At 39.9% G+C, this 15550-nt stretch overlaps 1 protein-coding gene across 1 annotated transcript in view; it reads right to left on the minus strand.

Moving 5' to 3' along the window:
* LOC109899039 (cadherin-7) overlaps positions 1-15550 on the minus strand; it is a 109666-nt gene that overhangs the window by 9448 nt on the left and 84668 nt on the right. Inside the window, exon 10 of the mRNA XM_020494090.2 lies at positions 2710-2827. Within this exon, the coding sequence (XP_020349679.1) occupies positions 2710-2827 (118 nt within the window). The remainder of the gene's footprint in view (positions 1-2709; positions 2828-15550) is intronic.

The raw sequence follows: 15550 nt of genomic DNA on the forward strand, positions 1-15550 counted from the left end.
TCATTTACAACTTGACAAGCACTTGATAATGCCACGAATTTCCCGAATGCATCTCATTTGTGTGGCCGTAATGACCCCTAAAAATCCATGCCTTTTGCGGCCAGTGGTCGTTGTGCCCTTTGGCTGAATATAATGATTATTATTCCCTTCTCCCAGCTGCCTGCTGATGCACCTCTAACTAACATGGCTCTCTGTCATGTGATCGGTCTTTCGCACACAGGCTACAACTGAAGACAGACACATCGGAGACGCAACTGCACTCCTCGCAACTGCACATATTGAAGATATTGGAAAAACTGTTCACATTTACTTTTCGTCAGCCAACAAGATGATTAGGTCTAACGAACAGCAAAAGCACTAGCCTATGTAAATCTACTATCCCCCATAGCACAAAAGTTGACCTATTCTATTCTGTGCGAGACATAAATATTATAAACATAGTCAGGGATAGTTGTGGGATGTGATAGATCTCAAATTAATACAACCACTTGCATCAAAAAACCTGTTTTAAGCAATGAGCCTGACGCTACAGATGAGAACGTTTCGCCTAAAATGTTGATAAACTATTACGCTGTTTCTTCACATTGTAAAGGCAGCAATGCACACACGACAGTAGGCTATACGCACAAATGTTTGATTAGCAGGAAAACACCATACTCAAAAGTGACAACAAATGCGATTATGCATGTAATGGTTTTATTATAAATGTGTATTTTTATGGTGAAAATTATCTTCCCCAAACTTGAAACTCATTCGCTGTGTATGTATGCCATGTAGGCTCTACACCAGTTGTAAAGTGGATTAATGTGCGTAATTTTAAGGCGTTTTTTGGCTACTTTAGTTGTGATACAAACCTTATCAAAACATATAGGCCTATGGGCTAGGCTATATGAGGTGTGCGACTATGATTTGAAAAAGTCACCAAAAAAAAGCATGCGTAACAGCTGGGGATCGTACACAAGTGATAATATATCAGTCACAAGTGATAATATGTCATTCACAAGTGATAATATATCATTCACAAGTGATAATAAATCATTCACAAGTGATAATACATCATTCACAAGTGATAATACATCATTCACAAGTGATAATACATCATTCACAAGTGATAGGCTAATATTGTCACCTATCACACGATTCTTGATTTAATCTTGTCATTACATAGACTAAATAATATATGTTTCAAATTTGTTTTGATTTAGAATGGACCATTACTGTGCACCTGTCTCGAAACAGGTGATTCATTTCCATGCCAGACAGGTAGACTATACTCCTGTTGTAAAGAGAAGCAATGTGCTTAATATTAGGAAAGATGAAATATAAATATAGTAGGTAGTAGTCTATAGAAAGCTGATGGGATCCTCCTCTTTTTAATAGAGGCCACCACTCTGTTTTCTCATGCAATTGTTAGCCTATAGAAATGTTGCACAACTTGAGCTCATGGACTCTCATGAAGTGTTTGATTAGATGTTCAAATACATTTGCATTGATGTCAGAGAGATTAGATAGACAATAGAGTGCTGAGTACCAGGCAGTTATCATGTTTGGTAGGCTACTAATGACCATCAGCAGCATCAACTACCTTGACTAAACACTCACGTGGAATTTGACTGCTGTCATGACTCATGACAACCGGTGTGGCAGTAATACATTCACCATAACAGCCCTATGTCCAGCCGGCCTCACAACCGCAGACCACGTTTAACCATGCAAGCCCAGAACCACCACATCCAGCTTCTTAACCTGCAGGATCGTGGGACCTGGCTACAGAGTGGGTGGGCCTATGCCCTCCCAGATCCACCCATGGCTGCGCCCCTGCCCAGTCATATGACATCCATAGATTAGGGCCTAATTTATTTATTTCAATTGACTGATTTCCTCCTGTGAACGGTAACTCAGTAAAATCTTTGAAATTGTTGCATGTTGTGTTTATATTTTCTGTTCAGTATATATGAAATGCTGTATCTCACAGATCACGTAGTCTATTGGTCATTTGCAGGAATACATATGGTACAGCACCAGCGACTAGCTTTGGAGTTTGTTGTACGTGCCATTATGTTCTCTTTTCAATAACAAAGAGAATACAAGAAAATCAACAAATGGAGCCAATAATTCATATAATGTAAGATATCAGAGATACTCCATTCTCTACTATGCCACCCGTTGAGAAATTACATTGTTGGTTTGATTTCCAAATGTACTTGACCAGCAGTGACATATGAATCATAACAAGTGAGGAATAGAAGACCAGACAATATTTACAGAGGAGGAAAATATTTTGAGCAAATGGGCATGATACCATTAGAGATTAAATTATACTTTCAAATTTAGTCATTACATTTCAAAACCTGTTTTTGCCTCCACACATCTAAACCTGCAATTAACATTCGTGGATATTCCTATCCATAAAATTGATTTAAAGGTGAAGCAGACATGAATAAGCCGTCAGAATCATCCTCAGAAAGTTTGTTTCAGCAACTACTATCAATCAAAAAGGTCTTGAAATATCTCATGTTTGAAAAATCAAACATGGACAAGAAAGACTTCTCAATCCATACTTGCAGGACTGTTATGGCCATAGTTGACCCTGGATTTATAGTCCTTACAAACTCTAATCCCTTTTGATTTAACGTTTTCCTCACATTCTTCTCTGTTGTCAGTAATGGACTGTTAATTGATGTACTTTGACGAGGAGAAAACACCTACCTTTGTTGTCTCGGAGAGTGAAGTTGGAGTTGCTGGCCACAGATGGAGGCAGGGCAAAGTAAAAGCGATGACCACTGGGAGGCTCATCCTTGTCCACAGCGCTGATAGTCTGGATGACCTGTGCAACACATAACCACTCTGACTGTATGGTACTCGGAACACATGGAACACACAACCACTCTGATTGGTTGGACCCCTAATGACAACCCCAAATTGTGAAGCTGATTGATTGATTGATTAATGAAAAGTATTAATTGGTTTGGGCTAATGGGTCATTAGTCCATAGCCACAGTTTCTTTGTTTTATTCAGGAATATCGGTAAAAATTAACAGTGCTGGTTGAACATGGTGAACTGCTATGCCTTCACATGTTTTGATTAATTTACAAACTAGCATACATACATTTCTTTTAACACAAGGCCAAGGCAATAGAGTGAGTAAATTGGTACAAATAAACTTGATTTTGATTTATGAAATGTTTATTTTATGATGTTGGCTATGGTTTTACATCACTTATCACTTGCAGTAAGTGCTTATTTGGCAAGAGGAGCCTAATGCAGCTTTTTAGGGATGAGAAAAAAGCTCCGGAATCGATTTTCTCAGCAAAACATAGTCTGTTTTCTTCTTAGGTTACAATGTAGGGACAACTTCGCAATGCCAATGCCAGGCGTATCAAACATTCAGCCCGTGAGGAGGACCAATCTGGTACGCAGGTGTTTTGAGTAAAACAGCTGAATAATATAATATATATTATTATATTATTCAACTGTTTTACTCAAAACACTTGCGTGCCAGATTGGACATCCTTACGGGCTGGATGTTTGATATATATGTTACATTTTTGGAAGAAAATACATTTTGGCGGAAAACAAACTCATTACACAAAAATTAAATCTTTTACCCTCCTCTTTTTCATTGTGAATAAAAACAGCTTTAGCTAAAGAGGATGGAGGAAAAATGTGTTATTATCTGTTGTACCAGATACTGAACTCGGGGCGGCAGCGTAGCCTAGTGGTTAGAGCGTTGGACTAGTAACCGGAAGTTGCGAGTTCAAAAACCCCCGAGCTGACAAGGTACAAATCTGTCGTTCTGCCCCTGAACAGGCAGTTAACCCACTGTTCCCAGGCCGTCATTGAAAATAAGAATGTGTTCTTAACTGACTTGCCTAGTTAAATAAAGGAAAAATAAAAAAAATAATGTCAATAAAGAAAAACACATTGCCACTTAAACCTATATCCACTAGCATAACTCCTCATAAACCAACATTTAACATGTAAAATGTCTGCTTATATCCATAGTCGTGTGAAGAATTGGGGTGGGGGTGCTGTTGGGGGTGAGGGTGCAGACGGCTATATCGGTCCGCTAATACAGGACTAGTAAAGGCCCAGTGCACTACTTTTGTGAATTATTATTATTTTTAAATAAATGTTTTTAGTTTATTTGTTTATTTAGATTTTTCAGGGGGTGTTGCAGCACCCCTGCTTCAAGTGGCTGTGCTTATATCTAAGTACAATGAACTAACATTTAGCTTAACAAACTCGACACAGACTTGTGTCAACACCAGCATTATGTAGCAGTCTATGTGTGGTGCTTCTCTAAGTGGACACATCCCCATGTCCAGTTGCAGTAGGAGATCCAACTGCTCTGTGAGAGCTAGGATACATCCAAACGGCACCCTATTCCCAATATAGTCTGAGGCTTCATGCCCCCTCAGATTTGTACTGTTTTTTTCTTCACATGTTACATTAATTACTAAACTTTTTAAGCCAACGTTTATCATCTTGTCTTCACTGACATGTTCAGCCTATCCCTCACCCAGTCTGTAATACCTACATGTTTCAAGCAGACCACCAAAGTCCCTGTGCCCAAGAATACAAAGATAAACTGTCTGAATGACTATCACATCTGTAGCCATGAAATGCTTTGAAAGGCTGGTCATGGCTCTCATTAACACCATCATCCCAGACACCCTGGACCCACTCCAATTCACATTTTGCCCCAAAAGAGCCACAGACGATGCAATCTCTATTGCACTCCACGCTACCATTTCCCACCGGGACAAAAGGAATACCTATGTGAGAATGATGTTCATTCACTAAAGCTTAGAGTTCAACAAGCTTATCATGAAGCTAAGGACCCTGGGAATGAACACCTCCCTCTGCAACTTTATCCTGGATTTCCTGACTGGCCACTCCGGGTGCAGCAACACATCTGCCACGCTGATCCTTAACACGGGAGCCCCTCAGAGGTGCGTGCTTAGTACCCTACTGTACTCCCTGTTCACCCACAACTGCCTGGCCATGCACAACTCCAACACTATCATTAAGTTTGCTGATGAGACAAACAATGGTAGGCCTGATCACCAACAATGATGAGGCAACCTGTAGGGAGGAGGTCCGAGACCTGGCAGTGTGGTGCCAGGACAACAACCTCAAAGTCAGCAAGACAACGGAGCTGATCGTAAACTACAAGAAATAGAGGGCCAAGCATGCCCCTATTCACATCGACGGGGCTGTAGTGAAACGGGTCGAGAGCTTCAAGTTCCTCGGTATCCACAGCACTAAGGATCTGTCATGGTTCAAACACACCAACACAGTTGTAAAGAGGCCATGAAAATGGAAACTGAAAAGATTTGGCATGGGTCCTCAGATCTTCAAAAGGTTATACAGCTGCACCATTGAGAGCATCTTGACTGGCTGCATCACCGCTTGTTATGGCAACTGCTTGACATCCGACTGCAAGGCGCTACAGAGGGTAGTGAGGACGGCCCAGCACATCACTGGGACCGAGGTCCCTGCCATCTATACCAGGCAGTGTCAGAGGAAGGCCCTAAAAATTGTCAAAGACTCCAGCCACCCAAGTCATAGGCTGTTCTCTCTGCTATCACATGGCAAGCGGTACCTATACACCAAGTCTGGAACCAACAGGACCCTGAACAGTTTCTATCCCCAAGCCTTAAGTCTGCTAAATACAGTAGTTAGGTAAATAGTTAATCAAATAGCTACTCGGACTATCTGCATAGACACTTTTTCCACAAACTGTTTTTTTGACCCATCACACACGCTGCTGCTACTGTTACAGTTACTCATTGTGTATCTATTATTACTTTTATTATTACGTGTTTTACTTTTCTATTATTTCTCTATTATCTTTCTCTCTGTATTGCTGAGAAGAATCGAAGCATTTCACCATTATTCCACACCTATTGTTTCCAAAGCATGTGACAAATAACATTTTATTTGCTCATTATTTATAAAAGATCTGTCAGCTCCATTTTGCGGAGACGGCACACTGACTGGACCAGGCAAGGAGTACCCCCCCCCCCCCCCTTTATTCTCGCTAGTAAGTGGTTCCTTCAAAGGTGCACCACAGAGCAAAGGAATACGAGGCAAGACACTAGATGCTCTAGTCTAGTGCATGCAGACAGTATCATCAGTGGAGGAGGAGAGAGAGAGTGTAGTGACAGACAGCATTTGATTTGATTTTAGCTGCCGGTAATAAGCAGGAATGGCAGGAAGTATGTTTTGTAAACAGGTGTATAAAATTGAGCACATAGCCATGCAATCTCCATTGACAAACATTGGCAGTAGAATGGCCTTACTGAAGAGCTCAGTGACTTTCAACGTTCCTATAATGATCTGTGAAGAGTTCTACCAATAACCCTTTTATCTTTGGAGGGTTCTTCCAAGAACCCTCTATGAACAGCTCAATCAGCCTTATCAGCCTTTAAAATTAAATGACAATGACAATGACATATACCATAAGGCCTTTATTTGAGAGCTTAATTATGCCCTAACACAGTGGTGTTAGAATTCACCTGGTTTACAGGCTACATCAGGCCTGTAAGTCAAATTATGCTTGCTTGCAAATTGATGTGTAATTCCTATTAGAGTCCAACCAGAGTTACAATATTTTTTATCACCTACATTCAGAATGACTTCCATGGTAAGGAAGACTGAATACAGAGACTACCTCAATCATCTAAACTGGAAAAACCATCTTAGTAATCGGTACAATAAATCTAATTATTAACAGATATAATTTGTTTAGACAACTGTATGTTATTTATCTTTGTGTAGCATAAAATTTATCAAATAAGCAATGTACATGCAAAAACATAGTTTTAATTATTACAGTAAAACAAACACTTTTGAAAATCTCCCTGAAATAGAGCACGCTGGGAAATTTTATATACGCTTCTATGTAGAACCCTTCTTGGATTCCAAATCATTCTTATTGCCTTCCAAAGAATCATCAAATACTTTTCTTCCAAAAATGATATTTCTTCCAAATTTCTTCCAAAAACATTTCTTAGGAATGTATAGGTTCTAGGTAGAACCCCTCACCTTACAAAGAACCCTTGTTATCCAAAAGGGGTTCTTCTGATCAAAACAGTTCTTGGTAGAATCCTATCTCTCCGCAGAGAACCTTTTTGGAGCCCTTTTTTCTAAGAGTTTACCAAGCCATTTCAGTCTATCAATCAAGTTAGAGTAGCTTGTCTAACTATCTTAGCTGTTATGCCTGCAATTAATTACTGCAAGCAATTACTAAATGTACTGAATAAGATACATTCCTTTCAGTCTTTTACCCAGATTTTAGCAGAGATGCAGAGAAGCATATTTTGTTTCTTTAAAAAAAGAACCACCCATCAGGAGGAAACAGACAGCTCAAGAGTTATGCTTAGATATGCAGAACAATACTTGGTTTAAATTAGGGCTGCACAATATATCGGTGAACATTTCGGAATAAGTCGATATTAGCTAAAAATGCCAACATCGGTATCGACCAATGTCTAGTTCAACGCCGATGTGCAAAACCGATGTCAAAGCTGACATGCATACTTATATCACCTAGGTACATGCCGTAATGACGCCATGTAAAATGTTGCACTACACATGCAACAAAGCATTCATAACCTAGCCCACAATGTCTGCTGTGTGGATCGAGCAGTCAGCAAGTCGAGCAGTCAATTGAAAGAGTAAGAAAATTTCAGCGAGACAACTCAAAAGGTGAAATCCATTTAAGCCAAGATAGTGGAATGCATTGCCCTTGACAATCAACAGTTCTCTGTGGTGGGTGATGTTGGCTTTCACCGACAGGTCGAGCACCAGTATATACTACCAAGTGCTCTATTTTTCAGATGTTTTCCTACGGACATAAATACTATGGAACACCGTTTGGGTCTTGCATGTAAAAAAAGATACAGTAGCACCATCAAAGCTGTACAAAAAAAAGTCTGCAAACAAACAAACACCGGCCAAGAACAATGTGTTTACAATACCGCATTGGTAATAAAGCATCATTTGTTCAACCGCAACTTCTGGGGTTGCTAGCTTTAGCTTGGTACCTAGCTAGCACCAATACAACCAGCCTGAAAACAATTACCAGTAGAAACTGCAGTCAATTTCATTATTCTTAGCAATCCTTGTGAGTAAGTATTAGCTAGGTTGACACTTGTTGTTCGCCTATTGAAATTGAACTTCAGTTCATGAAAATAAATAGCTAGCCAGCTACTTAACCCTGTTGCCCAAAGCTAATATTATGAGCAGCCAAATAGCTTCATCTGGCTAGTGAGGCTCGACTGGGCTTAGTTATCAATCAAATCAATCAAATGTATTTATAAAGCCCTTCTTACATCAGCTAATGTCACAAAGTGCTGTACAGAAACCCAGCCTAAAACCCCAAACAGCAAGCAATGCAAGTGTAGAAGCATGGTTATGTGTTGTGAAGCCAGCCACAATAAGGATTAGGCACAATAGTGGAATTTGCCTTCAAAATAAAAGTTTATAATTGACATTGATGCAAATCAATACAAATAGTATAATTGTGCGGTACTTTTATTTTGAAAGCTAACCCCAAAATCCACTATTGTGGCTAATCCTTATTGTGGCTAGCTTCACATAGATGAGTCCGCCCACCATGAATCAAATAAAAACTGTCTAATAAATTTGAGGGTTATTTTAGATGATAACACCTAGCTATATAGTTAGCTAGCTAACTATATAGCTACTGAAACAGATTATGTTGTTTTGCTATGTTTTTGGGGAAGAACATTGTTTGCATCCAAACAAACGACCAGCACTGTAGGTGTGCGAGAGAACTTTACCAGCATCATAGCATATGTATTGATGAATCGTTGTGACATGTAATGCAAGTGATAGTGTAATCAATGTGTAATAACTACATTTAAAAAATTATGAACGCGTTAAATTATTATGTGACGTGCAGTCATATATCTACTGTTCCTTGTTTTCTTTTTTGACACCCAAAGACCCAAACGGTGTTCCATAGCAAAGATCTAAACGGTGTTCCATAGCAAAGACTCAAACGGCATTCCATAGAAATACTGGTTGAGAATAAAACGACTGAACAAATAAACAACGAAACAGCACAGCAAGTAAGTGAAAAAAACAGGTTTTGATTATATTTGACTGATAATGGGGACATATGTAAATGCCAACAAAATAACTTTTTGATCAGTGTGGTGTGTGTATGTGTGTAACCTTTAGTTAACTAGGCAAGTCAGTTAAGAACAAATTCTTATTTACAATGACGGCATACCCCGGTCAAACCTGGATGACGCTGGGCCAATTCTGCACCACTGTATGGAGCTCCCAATCACAGCCGGATGTGATACAGCCTGGATTCAAACGGGGCTGTAGTGACGCATCTTGCACTGAGATGCCGTGCCTTAGACCGCTGCATTCATGTGTGTGTGTTAACTATTTAACTGTACTAGAATGCTTAAAAGGCCGCTAAAATTTTCAATATTGGTTATCGGTATCGACCAAAAATGTCATATCGGTGCATCACTAGTTTAAATGTAATCTGGCACCTTAGGATAATATCATGTTGTTTTTATTAATTATGATGCCATGAAATGTGCCTGTATTTATGATATGTGTTAGAATCCCATGTACTGTGTTTTATAGCTACTTTCCTGAAATTCTACACATTATGCCATGGTATGGGGAGAGATTTTTTGCAGTTTTAAAAGCAAATTTTCTGCATTTCTACACAATTTGCCATGACTTATGCCATGTTAATATGATATCTGAGTGAGAGTGACTAACAAGAAAATGTATAGCAATTAACCTGAAATCAACTCTAACCTTTTGGTTAAATTAATTTGTATATTGGACAAGATCTACTACTTGGTATTAAGAGCTAAGGAATTATCTTTAAAAAAAAAACGTTATAAAAAAAAATCTTGATAAAAAGAACATTGGGGGGGTTATTAACAGGACTAAAACTGTCTTTGTCCTAGTCTGTAATTCTCTCTTTTGTTCATTTTCTATTCGTTTTTGTACAGTTGGTCGCTTATGATTTGTGGAAACACTTACTTGTTTCCACAAATCACTGATACCCATTCCCTTTTTAAAAATGTTTTGTATGTGTAATTGTATTAAAAAAGATAATAAAAAATACTTTATTTGAAAAAAAGAATAGTGATTAACTAAATCAATGCCCCCCCCCCCCCTCCCTGGAGGACAGGGCCCCTGAGCACTTGCCCTGCGTGGCTGGTCGGTAATTCAGCCATGATTACTAAAAGTTTAGATAGCTGGCTAGACTAAGTAGATTAATTTACCAATCTAAAATGTTAATTGACTGCTAAGTGAGTGACTGTCAGTGAGACACATAACAAGAGGAAAACTGCTGATGCACAACCAAGTTTTGAAATTACACCTTATGTATTCTACTATTCTAAATCTCAACAGTTAGTTGAGTTCCTGACTGAGTTCCTGAGTTTTTGTAGATTTTTTTGATTGCAAAAAAATGACCGAGGTCCGGACCTCTGTGCCCTCATATGTAGCTATGACCCTGACTGTGTTGTAATTTGAATGTAGTGCAGTATATTGAGATGTGTGATTTACAACAGTCAGAATGACACCCTCATTAAAATTACATTTGAACAGGTAGAGGTATGCTTAGAACCTATGCAGACAAATATAATATACGGAAGAGGTGAAAAAAAATATTGTTGTCTGTCAATAATGACAAGACACCAGGGTCTGACAATCTAGATGGAAAATTACTGAGGATAATAGCAGACGATATTGCCACTCCTATTTGCCACATCTTCAATTTAAACCTACTAGAGAGCGTGTGCCCTCGGGCCTGGAGGGAAGCTAAAGTCATTCCGCTACTTAAGAAGAGTAAAGCCCCCTTTTCCTTCTCAAATAGCTGACCAACCAGCCTGTTACCAACCCTTAGTAAACTTCTGACCAGATACAATGCTAATTTACAGTAAACAAATTTACAGCAGAATTTCAGCATGCTTATAGGGAAGGACACTCAACAAGCACAGCACATACACAAATGACTGATGATTGGCTGAGAGAAATTGATGATAAAATGATTTTGGGGGCTGTCTTGTTAGACTCCAGTGCAGCTTTTGACATTATTGATCATAGTCTGCTGCTGGAAAAAAGTATCTGTTATGGCTTTACACCACCTGCTATAATGTGGATAAAGAGTTACTTGTTAGGCCTCCCGGGTGTCGCAGTGGTTAAGGGCGCTGTGCCATCAGAGACTCTGGGTTCGTGCCCAGGCTCTGTCGTAACCGGCCACAACCGGGAGGTCCATGGGGCGAGGCACAATTGGCCTAGCGTCGCCCGGGTTAGGGAGGGCTTGGTCGGTAGGGATGTCCTTGTCTCATCGCGCACCAGCGACTCCTGTGGTGGACCGGCGCAGTGCTCGCTAACCAAGGTTGCCAGGTGCACGGTGTTTCCTCCGACACATTGGTGCGGCTGGCTTCCGGGTTGGATGCGCGCTGTGTTAAGAAGCAGTGCGGCTAGGTTTGGTTGTGTATCGGAGGACGCATGACTTTCAACCTTCGTCTCTCCAGAGCCCGTGCGGGAGTTGTAGCGATGAGACAAGATAGTAGCTACTACAACAATTGGAAAACCTGAAAAAGGGGTAAAAAAAAAGAAGAGTTACTTGTTTAACAGAACACAGAGGGTGTTCTTTAATGGAAGCCTATCAAATATAATCCAGTTAGAATTAGGAATTCCCCAGGGTAGGCCCCTTGCTTTTTTCAATTTTTACTAACGACATGCCACTGACTTTGAGTAAAGCCAGAGTTTCTATGTACGTGGATGACTCAACGCTATACATGTCTGTTACTACAGCGACTGAAATGACTGCAACACTCAACAAAGTGCTGCAGTTAGTTTCAGAGCTGGTGGCAAGGAATAAGTTATCCCTAATTATTTCTAAAACTAAAAGCATTGTATTTGGAACAAAACACTCACTAAACCCTAAACCTCAACTAAATATTGTACTAAATAATGTGGAAATTGAGAAAGTTGAGATGACTAAACTGCTTGGAGCAACACTAGATTGTAAACTGTCATTGGTAGTTTAAGACTACCAAACACACTCTGTGTGACGCTGATTTAGCCCACTTCTGTAAAAGGTTAAAAACACTTCATGCTAAATTATCACTTACTACCCACCATATTGAGGAATACATTTAAAGTAACCTCAGACAGAAACACAATGTAACACAAAGGCAGCCAACGATCCCCATGGCTGAGACATGGATTATCAGTTGTCATCTTTGATTAAATGCTTGTAGCTACAAGCTGTCAGGTATTAGAAACTAGAGGAGGTGGAGAAAGACACCCTGCCAATTAGGACAGACAGACCCAGGGAGATTTTATCATCATGTGTGATTTCATGAATATTGCATGTGCACTACTCCCTGGTGCTGAGATTAAATTTAGACAAAAAAAAAGTGATCTATTGCCAGAAATCTCAAATTCACTCATTGGTTTAGACGTGTGTATCATGGTAGATACAGTGAGCAACTGCTACAATACATGACATTATAGCCTGAACATGGAAGCACTGTATGCACATCTGCGCAACATGAAATACATCATTTCTTCACATGGTACAATATATATTTATTATTTCATATGACATGCATGTGCAGTGAAATACACATTTCAATACAAATACAGACATCCCTCTACATATGTGGCATGACTTAACCCCTAATAATGAAGGATATGGGACCTATTTGATGTTCTATGAATATTGCAATAAACTCATCTTGAGGAAGGTATCAATTTAATTCATGACTTGCAGTGAGAGGGAAGGTACACGTCTAATGCCTTTCATTAGCAAGGCGGTGATGCAAACCATTTCGTAAGCTCTTCGGCGGCCAATCCTCTAATGGTTCGAGTAGGACACGGAAGGGAAAAGACACGGATGTAGACATAAATTCACACAGAGAGACATTAACAGTTGAACGGTGCCTGTCAAAGGCAAGACTGAGGAGTCAAATAAATCACAGAAGTAGAGGGATTTTGAGTTTACTCACGGCTGGGTCTCAGATCAAATAGACATAAAAGGGCCACCATGTCTTCATTTGTGCCTTTACGTCGGCACCGGATAAACACAGAGGAAGGCAGGGAATGTTTGCTCATTCAAAGTAACGTGCACACACACACCTCCGTCCTTGCCCGATCCTACTGCTCCACAACCGGATTAGAGATAAATTACAGATAAATTGCCCCTCTATAAAGTTAGGTGGCCTCCTAACTTGTCTGAGCTAAATCAAGATAAGGCAAAAGAAAACCTTACAAATGATCACTTTCAAAGTGTCTGGGTTTAGACAGGGCTGTAGAACGAGATCTCGATTTTATATCTTACCATTTGTTTTTTGACTGCGACAACAACCGTGATTGCTGCCTCTCTTTATAACGGCCGTACAGCAACTTGACACCTAACTCTAGTCGTGATTGAATTATCATCACTTGTCTCTAGAGCTGGCATAACGAACACTGTCAAAGGTTTCATCATGCATAGGTGAAATTACACGTTTGCAGCACTCAACACGTCAGCATGGACAGACAATCCGGCTCATTAATTTGATTGGCCCAAGTTTATCATTTACATCAGTCAGGCTGTCCATATACAGATGATGAGGATCTTTTTCCACACAAGATAACGGGTGGTATTGAAAGTTGAATCCAGAGTTCAAATATACACGGACTGTTACCATGGCTACGGGAGATGGGGGGTGGGTAGATGGCTGGATGTCATCATGGGGTGGTGTTGACACTGGGAGGGGGCAGGGTCCATGGTTTTCACACCCCTTGCTTCTCGCAGTTTCACTCCTGCCCCCACCGCGGCATCAACACCGAAAACAACACCCACATCAGTGACACACAGTGACATACAGCTTGCCCCGAATTAGTGATGGGGATTGAAGCCTCCTGTAGCATAGAGTTGTTGTATTTTGCCAATTGTGATGAAAAGCCTTTTTTGTCTTCTATCAAACCAATCAGGTGGTTTTTCGATGAAACAAAATCTTCGGACGTCATTGATCATGTTCTTCTGATAAAGTGATACAAGCATCGGGACACTGCTTCGAAGTAAACTGCTTAGCGATTTCGACACACGCAGCATCAAACATAACATAATTTCCCCCAAATCAACAAGACCTCACGCCCCCCACGCTTCCTAAACATTCACCCACCGCTAATACCCCCACTGAGGCCCTAATTCTGACATACTCTGGAGTTTGATTGTAATCAATACTCACAATGGTCAACAAACACCATTGTTTCAATCTCTGTTCATTTATATAAGTCAGCCAGCTCAACTCAGGACTGTTGTGTGTCAAAATAGTCTCGTCCAGCCAAGAGACATAGACAAAGCAGATATGGATTGAACTCCAGTGTACCCACAGTACTTACTATAGAATTATGTAGTAAACTTTAGTATACCATAGAATATTATACTACACACTGTAGTATCCCTTGATCGTGTATTACTTACTATAACATGTTGTAATATACTGTAGAACACTATAGTAAATACTGCAGTATTCACCATAGTGTTTTTGCAGATTTTAGTCTGCAAAAACACTACGGTGAATACTATAGTATTTATACCATAGTATACTGGATGTATGTGGATACACAAAAAAATGCTGGGTTAAAAACAACCCAATTTGGGTAAATATTGGACAGAACACATGTTATTTGAACCCAGCCAGTTGGGTCACAAACAACCCATAGTTTGCTTTAAATTGGGTTATTGATGCTGGGTTATTGAGCTATGATCCACCAGATCAGATGAGAAGACTGGAGGCGTGGCTTAGTAGTGGCGTTGCTTTTAGATAGTTATTTTTGGCAACCCATGAGAGTACGTCTTTCCAGTCGTGGTATTTTTGGTAAAATACCAAGTCCATATTATGGCCAGAACAGCTCAAATAAGCAAAGAGAAACGACAGTTCATCATTACTTCAAGACATGAAGGTGAGTCAATCCGAAACATTTCAAGAACTTTGACATTTCTTCAAGTGCAGTCGCAACAGCCATCAAGCGCTATGATGAAACTGGCTCTCATGAGGACCGGCACAGCAAAGGGTGGTTACTTTGAAGAATATTAAATATAAAATATATTAGCATTTTTGAACACTTTTTTGGTTACCATTTTTTCATAGTTTTGATGTCTTCACTATTATTTTACAATGTAGCAAATAGTTAAAATAAAGAAAAACCCTTGAATGAGTAGAGGTATCCAAGCTGTTGACTGGTACTGTATATTGCGGGGATCATTTGAAAAAGAGACCCGGGTCTCTGTGAGAGGTTATAGGAAAGTGTTTTTCAAAAGAGAGAGACTCTGTGTACCTGAAGCTACCTGTCTGTCTGAGAACACTGAATACCTGAGCTAAGATGCTGTTGAGGGTCACCATATACACTATTTTGAATCGTGTTACACCCTTTTTACAGATTCAACTGAACTGTCCCTCTTTTTCTCTCTCCTGACACATGTGCCATGACGTTGTTTTTCCAACTCCCCCCTTCAATGAAATGTTTTGT

This window comes from Oncorhynchus kisutch, linkage group LG11 (genome assembly GCF_002021735.2).
Source record: "Oncorhynchus kisutch isolate 150728-3 linkage group LG11, Okis_V2, whole genome shotgun sequence".
NCBI classification, from domain to species: domain Eukaryota; kingdom Metazoa; phylum Chordata; class Actinopteri; order Salmoniformes; family Salmonidae; genus Oncorhynchus; species Oncorhynchus kisutch.